Raw genomic sequence first — 17109 nt, forward strand, 5'->3', positions numbered from 1 at the left:
CTGGGGGCCAACTCCAGGAAACGTCTGACCTCTGTGATTGCCAACAAGGGATTTGCCACCAAGTGCTAAGTCATGTTTTGTGAAGGAAATCAAATACTTATTTCCCTCATGAACATGCAAATTAGTCATTTCCTTCACTGTATGTGAAATCTCTTCAAACCCCAGCTAGGAAATACCCATACATCTGGCTGTCTTTTGAACGATATCCAGGAGAAAGAGATTCCAAGACAGGCTTGCAGCACTGTCCCAGGGAGAACTGGTTATGTATTGCACCCAGCAGCCCTCTCTCCTGTAGGCCCCAGGGGTATTTGTATCCTCTAGGTCTAGGTAAGCTGCACCTCTCACTGAGCCAGTTTCTGTCCCCGCTTGCAGGCTGTCCTTCCCCGAGGGTAGTGGAGCTTCTCCTGCCAGCCTCCTTTCCTTTCCTCCAGCCTAGGGACAGAATCCCCCTTCTCCGGGGTCCCCTCCCGGGCTACAAAACAGCACCAACAGTAATCTATCTTCACTTGACTCCCCTTGCTGGCTGGCTCTTCCTTATTTATTGGGCCAGTCTTCCCACATTTCCAAGACCTTATGACTGGGATTGGTCAGATTCCCATAAATATGCAGAACTAGGTCTCCACCCCTCCGCCCACTAGCTTCTGATAGCTTCTATGGACCTCCAGAACCAGGGGGAGTCAATAGAGGTTGAAACTTCTGAGTTATCCAGCCTTGCTACTCAGACATGCTCACTCCGACTACTGAGTGAGCCAATACATTTTCCTAACTTTCTAGCACCACTAGAGGGTGGTACATCTGCATAATTGGTCCAAGCTGGACTAATGCAACTATGTAAAAAAAAATCCATACCTGGAATCCTTCTGTGAATTAAAAAAATAATAATTACGATTAAACTGTGACCTATATCAGACTTGTACAAACTGGAAAAAGAGCCCGTGTCTGTGTCCATGTATTTCCACGCATCATAGTGCCAGGCAGAAAACCTTATGCAGGAGCAGAGCTGGGACAAACTCCCATAGTATGACCTTCTTTCTTCGTCTCGGTTGACCTCCGCGTGACAGGCATTCTTCTCCGCTCTTGATTCTCCTTCTCGGTCGAGTCATTCACAGCCCGGCGTTCATTAAGGTAAACCACAAGCTGTTATGCGCCCGGAGCGGCTGCATGAAGTCATTATAATCGCAGGGAAAAGCAGGCTGGCGTTTAATTAGATTTTAATTAAATCAGCGCGGCCCACGTGTGAGGGGGATCGGTACAATTAACAAGTGGCCATGTGTGCTGTTCTGTGAGAGAGAAGTGCTCCAAGGCAGCGTCTGGGGTCACAATGTCATCGCCGGATCTGGTGTCGGGGAAAAGGATGGCGAGTGATGTGCAGTACATAGTACAGGGTGCGTCACGCCTTAAAGGGGAAGTACACTGAGTAATGTTTACCTTTATGAAGTTGTTAATGTTGCATTCAAATTTTAAGCCCTTCAAGTCCGGACACTTTCCCCCCCTCTTCCAGTCCGGACACTTTCACCCCCTTCCAGTCCGGACACTTTCACCCCCTTCCAGTCCGGACACTTTCACCTCCTTCCAGTCCGGACACTTTCACCCCCTTCCAGTCCCGACACTTTCCCCCCCTTCCAGTCCGGACACTTTCACCCCCTTCCAGTCCGGACACTTTCACCCCCTTCCAGTCTGGACACTTTCACCCCCTTCCAGTCTGGACACTTTCACCCCCTTCCAGTCCGGACACTTTCACCCCCTTCCAGTCCGGACACTTTCACCCCCTTCCAGTCGGGACACTTTCCCCCCCTTCCAGTCCGGACACTTTCCCCCCCTTCCAGTCCGGACACTTCCCCCCCCTTCCAGTCCGGACACTTCCCCCCCTTCCAGTCCAGACACTCCCCCCCCCCCTTCCAGTTCGGACACTTTCCCCCCCTTCCAGTCCGGACACTTCCCCTCCCCCCTTCCAGTCCGGACACTTCCCCTACCCCCCCTTCCAGTCCGGACATTTTCACCCCCTTCCAGTCCGGATATTTTCACCCCCTTCCAGTCCGGACATTTTCACCCCCTTCCAGCCCGGACACTTCCCCCCCTTCCAGCGCGGACACTTCCCCCCCTTCCAGCGCGGACACTTCCCCCCCCTTCCAGTCCGGACACTTCCCCCCCTTCCAGTCCGGACACTTCCCCCCCTTCCAGTCCGGACACTTCCCCTCCCCCCTTCCAGTCCGGACATTTTCACCCCCTTCCAGTCCGGACACTTCCCCCCCTTCCAGTCCGGACACTTCCCCCCCTTCCAGTCCGGACACTTCCCCCCCTTCCAGTCCGGACACTTCCCCTACCCCCCCTTCCAGTCCGGACATTTTCACCCCCTTCCAGTCCGGACATTTTCACCCCCTTCCAGTCCGGACACTTCCCCCCTTCCAGTCCGGACACTTCCCCCCCTTCCAGTCCGGACACTCCCCCCCCCCCTTCCAGTCCGGACACTTCCCCACCCCCCCTTCCAGTCCGGACACTTTCACCCCCTTCCAGTCCGGACACTTCCCCACCCCCCCTTCCAGTCCAGACACTTTCACCCCCTTCCAGTTTGGACACTTCCCCCCCCTTCCAGTCCGGACACTTCCCCTCCCCCCTTCCAGTCCGGACACTTCCCCTACCCCCCCTTCCAGTCCGGACATTTTCACCCCCTTCCAGTCCGGACATTTTCCCCCCCTTCCAGTCCGGACACTTTCCCCCCCTTCCAGTCCGGACACTTCCCCCCCTTCCAGTGCGGACACTTCCCCCCCCTTCCAATCCGGACACTTCCCCCCCTTCCAGTGCGGACACTTCCCCCCCCTTCCAGTCCGGACACTTCCCCCCCCCTTCCAGTCCGGACACTTCCCCCCCTTCCAGTCCGGACACTTCCCCCCCCTTCCAGTCCGGACACTTCCCCCCCTTCCAGTCCGCACACTTCCCCCCCTTCCAGTCCGGACACTTCCCCCCCTTCCAATCCGGACACTTCCCCCCCTTCCAGTGCGGACACTTCCCCCCCCTTCCAGTCCGGACACTTCCCCCCCCCTTCCAGTCCGGACACTTCCCCCCCTTCCAGTCCGGACACTTCCCCCCCCTTCCAGTCCGGACACTTCCCCCCCTTCCAGTCCGCACACTTCCCCCCCTTCCAGTCCGGACACTTCCCCTCCTTCCAGTCCGGACACTTCCCCCCCCCCCTTCCAGTCCGGACACTTCCCCTCCTTCCAGTCCGGACACTTCCCCCCCCCCCTTCCAGTCCGGACACTTCCCCCCCCCCTTCCAGTCCGGACACTTCCCCCCCCCTTCCAGTCCGGACACTCCCCCCCCTTCCAGTCTGGACACTCCCCCCCCCCTTCCAGTCCGGACACTCCCCCCCCCCTTCCAGTCCGGACACTCCCCCCCCCTTCCAGTCCGGACACTCCCCCCCCCTTCCAGTCCGGACACTTTCACCCCCCTTCCAGTCCGGACACTTTCACCCCCCTTCCAGTCCGGACACTTTCACCCCCCTTCCAGTCCGGACACTTTCACCCCCCTTCCAGTCCGGACACTTTCTCCCCCTTCCAGTCCGGACACTCCCCCCCCCCCCCCCTTCCAGTCCGGACACTTTCACCCCCCTTCCAGTCCGGACACTTTCACCCCCTTCCAGTCCGGACACTTTCACCCCCTTCCAGTCCGGACACTTTCCCCCCCTTCCAGTCCGGACACTTTCCCCCCCTTCCAGTCCAGACACTTTCCCCCCCTTCTAGTCCGGACACTTTCCCCCCCTTCCAGTCCGGACACTTCCCCCCCCCCCCCCCCTTCCAGTCCGGACACTTTCACCCCATATGAATTTTTTAGCATTTTTTTTGAGGCAGCTAAAACTTTATGTTGGTGGTGTTTATTCATTGCTGGGATTTTTATTTTTTTTGCTATATAAATGAAAAAAGTCCAAACATTTTGAAAAAAAGTGTTTTTCTTATAAAAGTTTGCAAATAAATAATCTTTCTTCATAAATCTTGGCCAAAATGTATTCAGTTATCTTTTTAGTAAAAAAAAAAATAACCCAAATTAGTTTATAGCCAAAAGTTATAATTTTTCAAAAATGTTATTTACATTTTTATTTTATTTTTTTATATTATTATTTATGGGTTTTTTTTACATATGGTCACCCTAGCAGTACACTTGTGGGGGGTGATGAAGATTTTTTTTTTTTTACACTAATTGCTTTTACACCCATAAAGGCTGTAAAAGCAATCATTTCTCCTTCTCTCTGGCTGCATTCCTGCAGCAATTGAGAAATACTGTGTGAGCTGTGATTGGTCACAGCTTGTCACATGGTACAAGGCTGTTGTGAATGGCCCTTTACCATGTGATCTCTGTGATCATTCACAGATTTCACACGTAGTAAGCAATGATGTCAGAAGTGACATCTTGCTTACTACTCTGCATGTGATCACTGATTGGCCAATCAGTGATCACATGATCGGGACCTCACACAGAGGTTCCGTACAGTGATCGGTGTGGTGCCGCATGCTCCCAGGGAGCTCGCACAGGCTAAAATGGCAGGCGCCGTTTATGAACGGCAACCCGCTCCTGCACTGCCACCATCCAGCCGTTTATATACATGGGCCGGACGGGAAGTGGTTAATATGCCTCTTCTCCCCTTTGTTTCAAGTGTTAAATTTAGGGGATTATAGATTAGCCACTAGAGGGAGCTCTCAGTGGCTCATTGTAATTGATTTCCCTTCCTTTCTTAAAGCAGAACTCTGCGGTTTATGAACACCAAGACCTGAAAACTCTTTGTCATATGCCAAGCAAACCCACTCATCCAATGATATCTCCATGCTTTATATTGTTGAGAAGTCACATTGGAACCCAACCCCCCCTACCATTTTTTTAGCTGTGGCCATCCTGAGAAAGGGCAGATGATGATTCATGTAGCATTTATTTCCTGGAATCCACCTGCCCTGAGCTCAGGCATGCAGACAGGAGGGAGTGCTTAGCGTAGAAAGCCCACCCACCCAGTGGTGCATTTAGGTTTCCTGCTGCCCTAGGCAACACAAAAATCGCCCCCCCATGGAGAGTCCCTGAGCTTGACTAACACCCCCTCCCCCACAAAGAGAACCTGACATTGACCAACAACACCGCAGCCCCCCCCCACCCAAGAGAACATTCTACTACCCCCCATACACAAGCCACCCCCCCCACCCCTGCGAGACAGAGAAGACACTCACCTTCACAGCTCTGAACCTCTCCAGGAACAAGAGTCAGGTTCTGCATACACCATCAAGCAGCCCGCAGCCTCTCCCGGATCCCACCTGGTCCCCATGCTGCGTGTGTCCCTTCTTCCATCCCTTTCGTTCAGGGGGGGGGGTTTGGCATTGTCCCCCCTGAAAAAAGCCGCCCTAGGCAAATGCCTTGTTTGCCTTGTGGTTAATACGCCCCTGCATCCACCATGAAGACTCCCGGGATGTATGACATCATTGAGGCCTAGGCCAGAAACCAGGAAAACACTGAAAATAAAACTTTAAAACAAGTAAACCTAATATACCTTCCTATCTATTTACCGATGTTAGCAGCATAAGGATTAATAATAGTTCATGTTGATTGAGTGAATTTAGTTCTTCTTTAATTACTGCTGAGATACACCAATTGGCCAAAGGTTGTTGGACATCTGACCATCGCAAATATGAGCTTGTTAGACCTCCTATTCCAAAACAAAGGGTTGGGGACAGTGTGAAGGACTGAGTTCCTCCAAACCAGCCTGGTCACACCATGTTTTTATGGATCTGGCTTTGTACACAGGGGCACAGTCATGGTGGAACAGAAAAGGGCCTTCACCAAGCTGTCACCACAAGGTTGGAAGAGCACAATTGTCTACAATGTCTTTGTATGATGTAGAAAGACCCTTCATGGACCCTTCATGGGAGACACCCGATCTCCATCCTTTGGAGGAGAGGTCTACATACGTTTGACTATATAGTGTAATATAACAGCCACACAGGGTGTGCATTGTTTTTATAAAGACTCAAAGACTCCCATGGTGAGAGGAACCAGTAAAACATGGCCATTGTATAGCACTGCAAAGGTGGAGGCAGTATGTAATGAGCAACTATGGCTACCACCCTGTACATAGAAGTTTACCAATTATACTGTACTTAAAAATAAGTTTCTTTTCAAACATTATCACTTGTTCATAAAACAGTTCATCCTAAAGTGCTATAATTAGTAGTTCATAACTAGTTTGCTCTGGAATTAACCCTTTCTTCATTCTGCAGGAGTTGGAGTATCAAAAGCGGCACTACCGGGAGGCAGGAGACCGCTTTGTGCCAGTCATGGGTGACTTCATCACTGTGGCCAGTTTCAGCTTCTCGGAACTGGAGGACCTTCTGAGCGAGGCCCGGGATAAGGTACAACCCCCCCCCCCCCCACACCCACACACCCACACACACACACACACACACTTGCCCTTTACTCTCCATCCTGTCGTGACTGAGAAGATACACCTCGAATGATATGAAGTCTCTCAGACAGAGTCCATAGACTTGAGCATAGGCTCTGCACCAGAGGAGCTTACACTCTAATATCCCTTTGTCCAAGAGTGGAGTGCGGTGGGGTGGAGGAGACGATGGATCATTTCTTGCTTCAGTGCCCCTTCAGTATAGAAGTCTACAAGCAGGTGGGTGGGACTCTGGGTATCCCTTTCCTTTCCCGCTTAAGTTACGCAGAGTGGTCTTACGGAGCCTTTCAGACTCACCGGGACTTTGATTTTGAGACACTTTTTCTAGTTAGCTTAGTAGTCCGTTACTACACGTGGAATGCACGGTGTCAGGTTTCCATTCGCAAAAAAGTCCTTCCTGTCGAGGTGGTGGTGAACAACATTCTGGGTGAGGTTGGGAAGATTCGGGATCTTGAGAAGGACAGGTGGCGGCCGGGAGCCTGGACAAAGGTGTGGAGGAATGTCAGGTCCCCGTAGCTGCTGTCTGTCAGTCTCTGGGGGCGTGGCTTCTCTTTCTGTCCTTTCACGTCCCCTAGATTTTTGTAACATCAGATTTTTGAAAAAAGGCGGCATGTATGGGATCAATGTTTCATCGTTTCTTAGCGCCTGAGGGGGGGTTTAGGTGACGGATGGGTTTGTTAAGATGCAATATAAAGATGATAATTATAGTAATATTAAAATGATTGGTTCTGTTTTGTTGTTTTACGGGAAAAAACCCTTTTTTCTATGTTTTCTATGCTGAAGTAAGATGTTTTTGTTTAATTATATATATTTATATATATGTTATATTGTAAAGTGCTGAGTAAACTGTTGGCGCTATATAAATCCTGTATAATAATAATAATATTTATATTTTATTCTGTATATATGTAAATATGTTTTTTTATTATGCTGTTTGTAAGATTTTTAATAAACAAAAAATTTACACTGTAATGTCCCCTCCCCCACAGTCACATCAGTCTCTGTACCAGAGGAGCTGACACTCTAATATCCCCTCCCCCACAGTCCCATCAGTCTCTGTACAGAGGAGCTTACACTCTAATGTCCCCTCCCCCACAGTCACATCAGTCTCTGTACCAGAGGAGCTTACACTCTAATGTCCCCTCCCCCACAGTCACATCAGTCTCTGTACCAGAGGAGCTTGCACTTTAATGCCCCCTCCCCCCACAGTCACATCAGTCTCTGCACCAGAGGAGCTTACACTCTAACGTCCCCCCATGTCGGTAATGGTCACTCACAGGCAGTATACAGTATAATCCTCTTCGGGAGAATGCTCTTGTTCGGTGAACATCCACTTTTATTGGTAAGAAGTTGGCAAATCTTTTTCTTGTCACCAGGACAGGAAGTTCGATGTGACCGTTGGCTAAAACCAATGGTCACTATTCCGTACTCTTGCTCTTGGACCTCTCTGCTGCCTTTGACACAGTTGACCACCCCCTCCTCCTCGAAAAAATCTACTTGGTCTCCATGTCTGGACTCTCCGTTGGTTCAGATCTTACCTATCTCACCGCACCTTCAGTGTCACTTCCAACTCTACTTCCGCCTCTCCTACTCCTCTTACTGTCGGGGTTCCCCCAAGGTTCTGTCCTTGGACCTCTCCTACTCCTCTTACTGTCGGGGTCCCCCCAAGGTTCTGTCCTTGGACCTCTCCTACTCCTCTTACTGTCGGGGTCCCCCCAAGGTTCTGTCCTTGGACCTCTCCTACTCCTCTTACTGTCGGGGTCCCCCCAAGGTTCTGTCCTTGGACCTCTCCTACTCCTCTTACTGTCGGGGTCCCCCACGGTTCTGTCCTTGGACCTCTTCTACTCCTCTTACTGTCGGGGTCCCCCCAAGGTTCTGTCCTTGGACCTCTCCTACTCCTCTTACTGTCGGGGTCCCCCCAAGGTTCTGTCCTTGGACCTCTCCTATTCTCCATCTACACTTCTTCCTTGGGTCAGCTGATAGCTTCCCATGGTTTCCAATACCATTTTTATGTTGATGACACACAAATCTCTCTCTCTACTCCTCAGCTCACCCCATCAGTTTCCTCCCATATCACCGATTTACTGACAGACATATCAGACTGGATGTCACTCCACTTCCTGAAACTCAATCTATCCAAAACTGAGCTCAGAATATTACCTCCCCCCACGTGCCTCTTCCCCTGATATCTCAGTCAGGATCAATAGCACCATCAACCCATCCCTGCATGCCGGGGTGCTGGGGGTAACCCTGGACTCTGAACTATCCTTTCAGGCCCACATTCAATTCCTGTTCAGATCATGGCACCTCAACCTCCGCAACATCTCCAGAATATGCCCCTTTTTACCCCATGACACCACAAAGCTCCTAATTCACTCCCTGGTTATGTCTCACCTCGCCTACTGCAACTCCCTCCTCATTGGATGACCTTTACATAGGCCACTCCCCCCTCCAGTCCATCATGAATGCTGCTGCCAGACTCATCCACCTTACCAACCGTTCAGTGTCTGCTACCCCTCTCTGCCAATCCCTCCACTGGCCTCCATTCAGTGTCCCCCACCCCTCTCTGCCAATCCCTCCACTGGCCTCCACTCAGTGTCCTCCACTCAGTGTCCTCCACCCCTCTCTGCCAATCCCTCCACTGACCTCCACTCAGTGTCCTCCACCCCTCTCTGCCAATCCCTCCACTGGCCTCCAATCTGTGTCCTCCATCCCACTCTGCCAATCCCTCCACTGGCCTTCATTCAGTGTCCTCCACCCCTCTCTGCCAATCCCGCCACTTACCTCCACTCAGTGTCCACCATACCTCTCTGCCAATCCCTCCACTCAGTGTCCTCCATCCCTCTCTGCCAATCCCTCCACTGGCCTCCACTCAGTGTCCTCCACCCCTCTCTGCCAATCCATCCACTGGCCTCCACTCATTGTCCTCCACCACCCTCTGCCAATCCCTCCACTGACCTCAACTCAGTATCCTCCACCCCTCTCTGCCAATCCCTCCACTGGCCTCCACTCAGTGTCCTCCACCGCCCTCTGCCAATCCCTCCACTGACCTCCACTCAGTGTCCTCCACCCCTCTGCCAATCCCTCCACTGACCTCCACTCAATGTCCTCCACCCCTCTCTGCCAATCCCTCCACTGGCCTCCACTCTGTGTCCTCCACCCCTCCACTGGCCTCCACTCTGTGTCCTCCACCCCTCCACTGACCTCCACTCAGTGTCCTCCACCCCTCTCTGCCAATCCCTCCACTGGCCTCCACTCTGTGTCCTCCACCCCTCTACTGACCTCCACTCAGTGTCCTGGAAAGGTGGCGATCTCCCTGTATAAGTAATGCAGAGTGCAGAGGTCAGCAATTTGTTACACAGAGTGCAGGGGTCAATGATATCACAGAGTGCAGGATCGGTAGTATGGTACAAAGAGTGCAGGGGTCAATGATATCACAGAGTGCAGGGGTCAGTAGTAAATAATGCAGAGTGCAGGGGTCAGGAGAATATTGCACAGAGTTCAGACATCAGTAGTAAGTAATGCTGAGTTTAGGAGTCCATAGTATGTAACACAGCGTGCAGAGGTCAGTAGTGAGTAATGCAGAGTTCAGAGGTTAGTAGGAAGTATCACAGAGTTCAGGCTCCAATAGTAAGTAACAGAGTTCAGAGGTCAGTAGTACATTACAAAAAGTGCAGGGCTCAGTAGTAAGTAATGCAGAGTGCAGGGCTCAGTAGTAAGTAAAGCAGAGTTCAGGGCGCAGGAAAGAATTGCACAGAGTTCAGACATCAATAGTAAGTAATGCAAAGTTTAGAGTTCAGTAGTATGGAAAGTGCAGGGGTTGGTAACATGTAATACATCAGTCTCTGTACCAGAGATGTTTAAATTTTAAATTACCACCCAGTCACTCTCTCTATCTATCTATCTATCTATTATCTATCTATCTATCTATTATCTATCTATCTATCTATCTATCTATTATCTATCTATTATCTATCTATTATCTACTATCTATCTATCTATCTATCTATCTATCTATTATCTATTATCTATCTATCGATCTATTATCTATAATCTATATATCTATCTATCTATCTATTATCTATCTATCTATCTATCTATCTATCTATCTATCTATTATCTATCAATCTATCTATCTATCTATCTATCTATCTATCTATCTATCTATCTATCTGTCTATCTATCTATCTGTCTATTATCTATCTATCTATTATCTATCTATCTATTATCTATCTATCTATCTATTATCTATTATCTATCTATCTATCTATTATCTATAATCTATCTATCTATCTATCTATCTATCTATCTATCTATCTATCTATCTATCTATTATCTATCAATCTATCTATCTATCTATCTATCTATCTATCTATCTATCTATCTGTCTATCTATCTATCTATCTGTCTATTATCTATCTATTATCTATCTATCTATCTATCTATCTATCTATCTATCTATCTATCTATCTGTCTGTCTGTCTGTCTGTCTGTCTATCTATCTATCTATCTATCTATCTATCTATCTATTATCTATTATCTATCTATCTATTATCTATCTATCTATCTATCTATCTATCTATCTATCTATCTATTATCTATAATCTATCTATCTATCTATCTATCTATCTATCTATCTATCTATCTATCTATCTATCTATCTGTCTATCTATCTATCTATCTGTCTATTATCTATCTATTATCTATCTATCTATCTATCTATTATCTATCTATCTATTATCTATCTATCTATTATCTATCTATCTATCTATCTATCTATCTATCTATTATCTATCTATTATCTATCTATCTATTATCTATCTATCTATCTATCTATCTATCTATCTATCTATCTATCTATCTATCTATCTATCTATCTATTATCTATCTATTATCTATCTATCTATCTATTATCTATCTATTATCTATCTATCATCTATCTATCTATCTATCTATCTATCTATCTATCTATCTATCTATCATCTATCTATCTATTATCTATCTATCTATCTATCTATCTATCTATCTATCTATCTATCTCTTTATCTCTCTATCATTCTTACAATCATAGCTGGATACAATGTATCATTCTGTAAGTCTATCAGACGTTCTTTTCCTCTTTAATAATCACACATATTTCTCGCAGTATTCAGGATAAGCAAAGCTCAGGGTTGGCTCTCCTGGACGCCCCATCAATACGCCGTCTGTCTTTTAAATGGGGCGATTGTTTAGCAATGAGATCTCTTCTGACGGTTGAATGAGTCCAGTGTGTACAGAATGTGGTGTTGCGGCTCTTTGATTCCATAAATAACGCGCCCAGCGGCGGAGAATGGGGTCACCATTCCTGGATTGATGAGTAATGTTCTAGTCCGGGGGACAAGTGACAGTAGACGAGGAGTTGTCCAAACCAGCCCGAGTCTTCTGAACTTTTTAAATATTTATACAGATATTAATATTTATTGAAATCGGTCACCATGGGAATTGTCCCGCCGGAGGATGAGGTTCTCTATAAACAGGAGGTAAAGGGGGTTCTTGGGGTGTCCCATTCATGTCTCTGTTTATTAGACGTACAATTTGTTACATTACTAATCTAAATTCGGACAAAATGTTCGTTATTCAGAGATCTCTGTCACTCGGGCAGTATCCCGTGACCCGTCACACACCAAATGACAGGTAAACTTGGGGGGCGGGGTTATCTGGTGATGTCAACTAATGACCCTGTCCCCATGTTTACCTGTCATGTGACGGGACATGGGAGCGGAAGTGTTCAGCGAGTGGCGGGGGTTTTCTTCTTCGTTCGGGTGCATCGCGATTGATGTTGGATCTACTTTGGGGAGCTTTTTTTTTTTTTTTAGTAAAGGACTTGTCAAAAACTGCTTTTTTTTTTTTTTGTTTTGTTTTTTTTTGTTTTTTTAGGTGAATGAGTAGGAGCACTAAGAAGGCCACAAGGCATGGGGGGGGTGCTTGGATATGTGGGCTTACTTATTAAAGTGCCTTCCAGGTTCCAATAAGCCCCCACTCGCAGACCCCCACAACCACAGGCCACAGTTGTGGGGAAGAGGCCCTTGTCCCCATCAACATGGGGACAAGGTGCTTTGGGGGGAGCCCCTTTCCCAAACCACCACCCCATGTTGAGGGCATGTGGCCTGGTATGGTTTAGGATGGGGGGGGGTGCTCGTTCATCAGGAAGGGGATTCCTGGCTTGCCAGGCTGCATGCTTGGACAAGGGTCTGCTATGGATTTTGGGGGGACCCCATTCCATTTAACAGAAAAAAAAAATGTTGGCTTGGGGTTCCACTTAACATTTATACCAAACCTAAGGATCTGATATTGATTTTGGAACCCATGTCTTTTTTTTTTTTATTTTAATTTTGCAAGGGGTCCTCTCAAAATCCATACATAGTCAGTGTTGATGGGGGAAATATCTCTTACAAAGCTGTTGTGTTCTGCCAATGGGAAGCCTTCCCTGCCGCAGAACACAATGATCACCACTGGTGGCTATAGCCACCAGCAGTAATCACATGCAACAAAATCCAACAGGCTGGTTTTACCCAAATCGATCCATGGATCAACTTGGGTACAACCAGCCCGCCCATAGATCGAATCTTGGCTGGTCCCTGCTGAACTGGCCAAGATTTGATCCATCTATGGCTGGCTTTAACCTGCCAAGCCAACTGTTGGCTGTAGATTGCTTCCACATCCCCCCGGTACATTCGTCACCCCACTCCACCCAAACCCCCCCATGTTTCCCAGGCTCCGTGCTCTCATCTGGGAACCCAGGACCAGCATGGCGCATCCCACTGGCTCAACGGTTCGAGCTGTGATAATAGGAAAACTAAAGCAGCCACAACATCTAAGGACTAGTAAGCTGCAATATAGGACATTTTTGTCCTTGGGTCTAGATAAACTTTAAGCCTGCCATAGATGGATCAAATCTCAGCCGGTTCATCAGACCGGCCGAAATTCCATCCATCTATGGCCAGATCGAATGTAACCAAGGCGATCCATCGATCAATTTGAGCAAAACCAGCCAGTTAGGATTTTTATCATTCAATTACTGCCCGTGTCTATAACCACTAGAATTAATCGTGGTATTCTGCCGGCAGGGTAGGCTCCCCGCAAACAACCCCCCCCCTGGTGGTGGAAGGAAAGAAAATCGATGAATTCACAGCTTGCCTTAAATCACTTGTTTTCTTATTACTCAGCAATGGCAGCACGATTGTTAATCTTCTATTGCATTGTAATGTTCTATAGTAAATGCTTCACGTGTGACATAATCCCTTTAGACAAACATTTACTTGACATTGTGACATGTGTGGGGGGGGGTCAGAGGTCACGTCTGGTCTTGTCACAGGTCAGCCCCCCGGTAATTAATGGCAGCCAGGTTAATGGGGAAGCAGGCTCAGAGGATAAGATAAGAAGGTTTACCCAGGAGGTTGTCTGATCAGGGGGGTCGGCCGGAGAGGCAGATTTACAGTGGAGGAGAAAACCCCATAAAAGTCCATGTATTGTGCAGCAGGCTCCCAGCCGTTCACAGTGTATAGAATATCCACAACCATTGCCATCCAGTGCTGCCAAGACCGGCCCAGGACAATACCCGCCATGGTGGCCCAACCCAGAGCGTGATATTTCAGCAGAAGACTTCCAGCAATGATAGGTGGACAGTGTCACATGGATCCCAACTGTCTCTATTGTGGAAGCAAATCCCTGTTCTCCGCCATTGGCCCCCATTATCATACCTTGAATGTATTTCTAAAACATTTTTACAAAGTTGTAACTTTGACCCCTTCATGACGAAGATAAAACAAACCTTAAGGCTCGGTTCACACTGCTGCGACTTGGGGACTCTGATGGGGACCCTAATAATAGGAGGAACCCTAATTGGGACCCTGATGTAAGAAGGGCTCTGATGGGGGCCCTGATGTGGGGGCTCTGATAGGGACCCTGATGTTAGGACGACCCCTAATGGGAACCCTGTTGGGGACCTTGATGTAACATGGACTCTGATGGGGACCCTGATGTAAGGGGGGCTCTGATTCAGACCCTAATGTAAGAGGGGGCTCTGGTGGGGACCCGAATGTTAGGAGGAACCCTAATAGGAACCCTGATATAAGAGGGGCACTGACGGAGACCCTGATGTAAGGGGGGGCTTTGATGGGGACCCTGATGTAAGGGGGAATCTGTAGGGGACCCCGATGTAAGAGGGGACTCTGAAGGGGGCCCTAATGTTAGGAGAAATCCTAATAAGGACCCTGATATAAGGGGGACTTTGATGGGGACCCTGATGTAGGAGGAGACTCTGGTGGGGACCCTAATGTTAGGAGGAACCATAATAGGGACCCTGATATGAGGGGCTCTGATGGGGTCCCTGATGTAATGGGGGACTCTGATTGAGACCCTGATGTAAGAGGGGACTCTGATAGGGACCCTAATGTTAGGAGGAACCCTAATGGGGACCCTGATGTAAGAGGGGCTCTAATGGGGGCCCTGATGTGGGGGCTCTGATGGAGGCCCTGATGTGGGGCTCTGATAGGGACCCTGATGTAAGGGGACTCTGATGGGGACCCTGATGTAAAGGGGGCACTGATTCAGACCCTGATGTAAGGGGGGCTCTGATGGGGACCCTAATGTTAGGAAGAACCCTAATAGGGACCCTGATATAAGAGGGGCTCTGATGGGGACCCTGATGTAAGGGGACTCTGATGGGGACCCTGATATAAGGGGGGGCTTTGATGGGGACCCTGATGTAAGGGGGAATCTGTTGGGGTCCCTGATTTAAGGGAGTAACTCCAATGGGGACCTTGATGTAAGGGGACTTTGATGGGGACCCTGATGTAAGGTAGGACTTCAATATAAAGAGGGCTTTGATGGGAACTCTGATATAAGAGAGCTCTAATGGGGACTCTGATTTAAGTGGGGACTCTATTTGATTTGGAATCTCTTCGCTTTGTTGAAGTGTATTCTCTGCCGTACCAACCTTCCAGTATGGAGCGAGCAGTGCCGGTATTTCTGGTCACATGCTCCGCCCTATGCATACCACATTTCCCATAGAGCTGAATGGGTCTGCACCTAGTCCCTCTGAGGACAGGCAGACTTCCTATACACAGGGTGGGCGTGCAGAACGAATGTAGTCACCCTAGAACAGGAAGACTGAGACCAGCAGAAAAAAGCTTCACGGAAAATATTGAATTTCCTACACAAATTTCCAAAAAAAAAAAAAATTTCTTGAAAGGTGGACTTTGTAGGTGGACTTTGTAAGTGGACTTTGTAGGTGGACTTTGTAAGTGGACTTTGTAGCCATTTTCCGGTGTAGATGGTGTGTGGACTCTCCATATGTACGGTACCATATGGTCACTCTAGGACTTTCCTGTGCAACCCTCCTTGACCAGACCCGTTCTTTTTCTTCCATTTTTAGTTTTCCAAAGCCATGAAGCATTTCGGGGAGGTGGACGGCAGAATGCAGCCGGATGAGTTCTTCGGTATATTTGACACTTTCCTGCAGTCTTTTACCGAGGCCAAACAAGATCTGGAGAACATGAGGAAGAAGAAGGAGGAAGAGGAGCGCCGGGCGCGGATGGAGGCCATGGTAGGACCAAACCCTAAAACTGTGCTCTTAGAACATTCCTCCACTGTGTCTTCTATACTCTGAGCCTATGGTGACCCAGAGCAAAGGGTGAAGCCCCTCATCTGCATTCCTGCTCAATGTCGTGAGAGCCAGGCAACTGGCATTTTCAAAGGAAGAGGCCAGCAAAGGTAGTATTTATGACAGAACAATAACAATAAAAAACATGAGGGGATCGAGGGCCCTGCTCTTTGGAGCTTACAATCTAGGAGGGAGGGAATGGTGGCACAGGAGGAGATAGCTGTGGGGGATGGAGTGGTAGGAAGAGTGGAGGAGGTCGGCAAGTTAGCAGGGGGTGGGGTAGGCTTCCCTGTAGAGGTGTGTTTTCAGGGTGCGCCTAAAGGAGAGGAGAGTAGGTGATAATCTGATGGGTTGGGGCAGGGAGTTCCAGAGGATGGGTGACACACTGGAGAAGTCCTGGAGACGGGCATGGGAGGAGGAGACCAGGGAACTAGAGAGAAGGAGGTCTTGTGAGGAGCGGAATGTGCGTGTTGGGCGGTACTTGGATATTAGGTCGGTGATGTAGTTCGGGGCAGTATGGTGGACAGCTTTGTACGTCAGTGTTAGGATTTTGATTTTGATCCGTTGCGCAATCAGAAGCCAGTGGAGGGATTGGCAGAGGGGGGTGGAGGACACTGAGTGGAGGCCAGTGGAGGGATTGGCAGAGGGGGGTGGAGGACACTGAGTGGAGGCCAGTGGAGGGATTGGCAGAGGGGGGTGGAGGACACTGAGTGGAGGCCAGTGGAGGGATTGGCAGAGAGGGGTGGAGGACACTGAGTGGAGGCCAGTGGAGGGATTGGCAGAGGGGGATGGAGGACACTGAGTGGAGGCCAGTGGAGGGATTGGCAGAGAGGGGTGGAGGACACTGAGTGGAGGCCAGTGGAGGGATTGGCAGAGAGGGGTGGAGGACACTGATTGGAGGCCAGTGGAGGGATTGGCAGAGGGGGGTGGCGGAGATGGAGCGGTTGGAAAGGTGAATGAGTCTGGCAGCCGTATTCAGGATGGACTGAAGCGGGGATAACCAGCGGCGAGGCAGGCCAGTGAGGAGGGAGTTGCA

The 17109-nt window shown here is 49.0% G+C and overlaps 1 protein-coding gene across 1 annotated transcript in view; it reads left to right on the forward strand.

The window, feature by feature from the left end:
- LOC149428927 (disheveled-associated activator of morphogenesis 2-like) overlaps positions 1 to 17109 on the forward strand; it is a gene marked incomplete at its 5' end in the record, with an annotated part of 52136 nt that overhangs the window by 23358 nt on the left and 11669 nt on the right. Inside the window, 2 exons of the mRNA XM_089666928.1 lie at positions 6249 to 6380; positions 15846 to 16016. Coding sequence (XP_089523054.1) covers positions 6249 to 6380; positions 15846 to 16016 — 303 coding nt within the window. The remainder of the gene's footprint in view (positions 1 to 6248; positions 6381 to 15845; positions 16017 to 17109) is intronic.

This window comes from Staurois parvus, unplaced genomic scaffold (genome assembly GCF_062004578.1).
Source record: "Staurois parvus isolate SC_StPar_1 unplaced genomic scaffold, SC_StPar_1.0 ptg002918l, whole genome shotgun sequence".
Classification (NCBI taxonomy): domain Eukaryota; kingdom Metazoa; phylum Chordata; class Amphibia; order Anura; family Ranidae; genus Staurois; species Staurois parvus.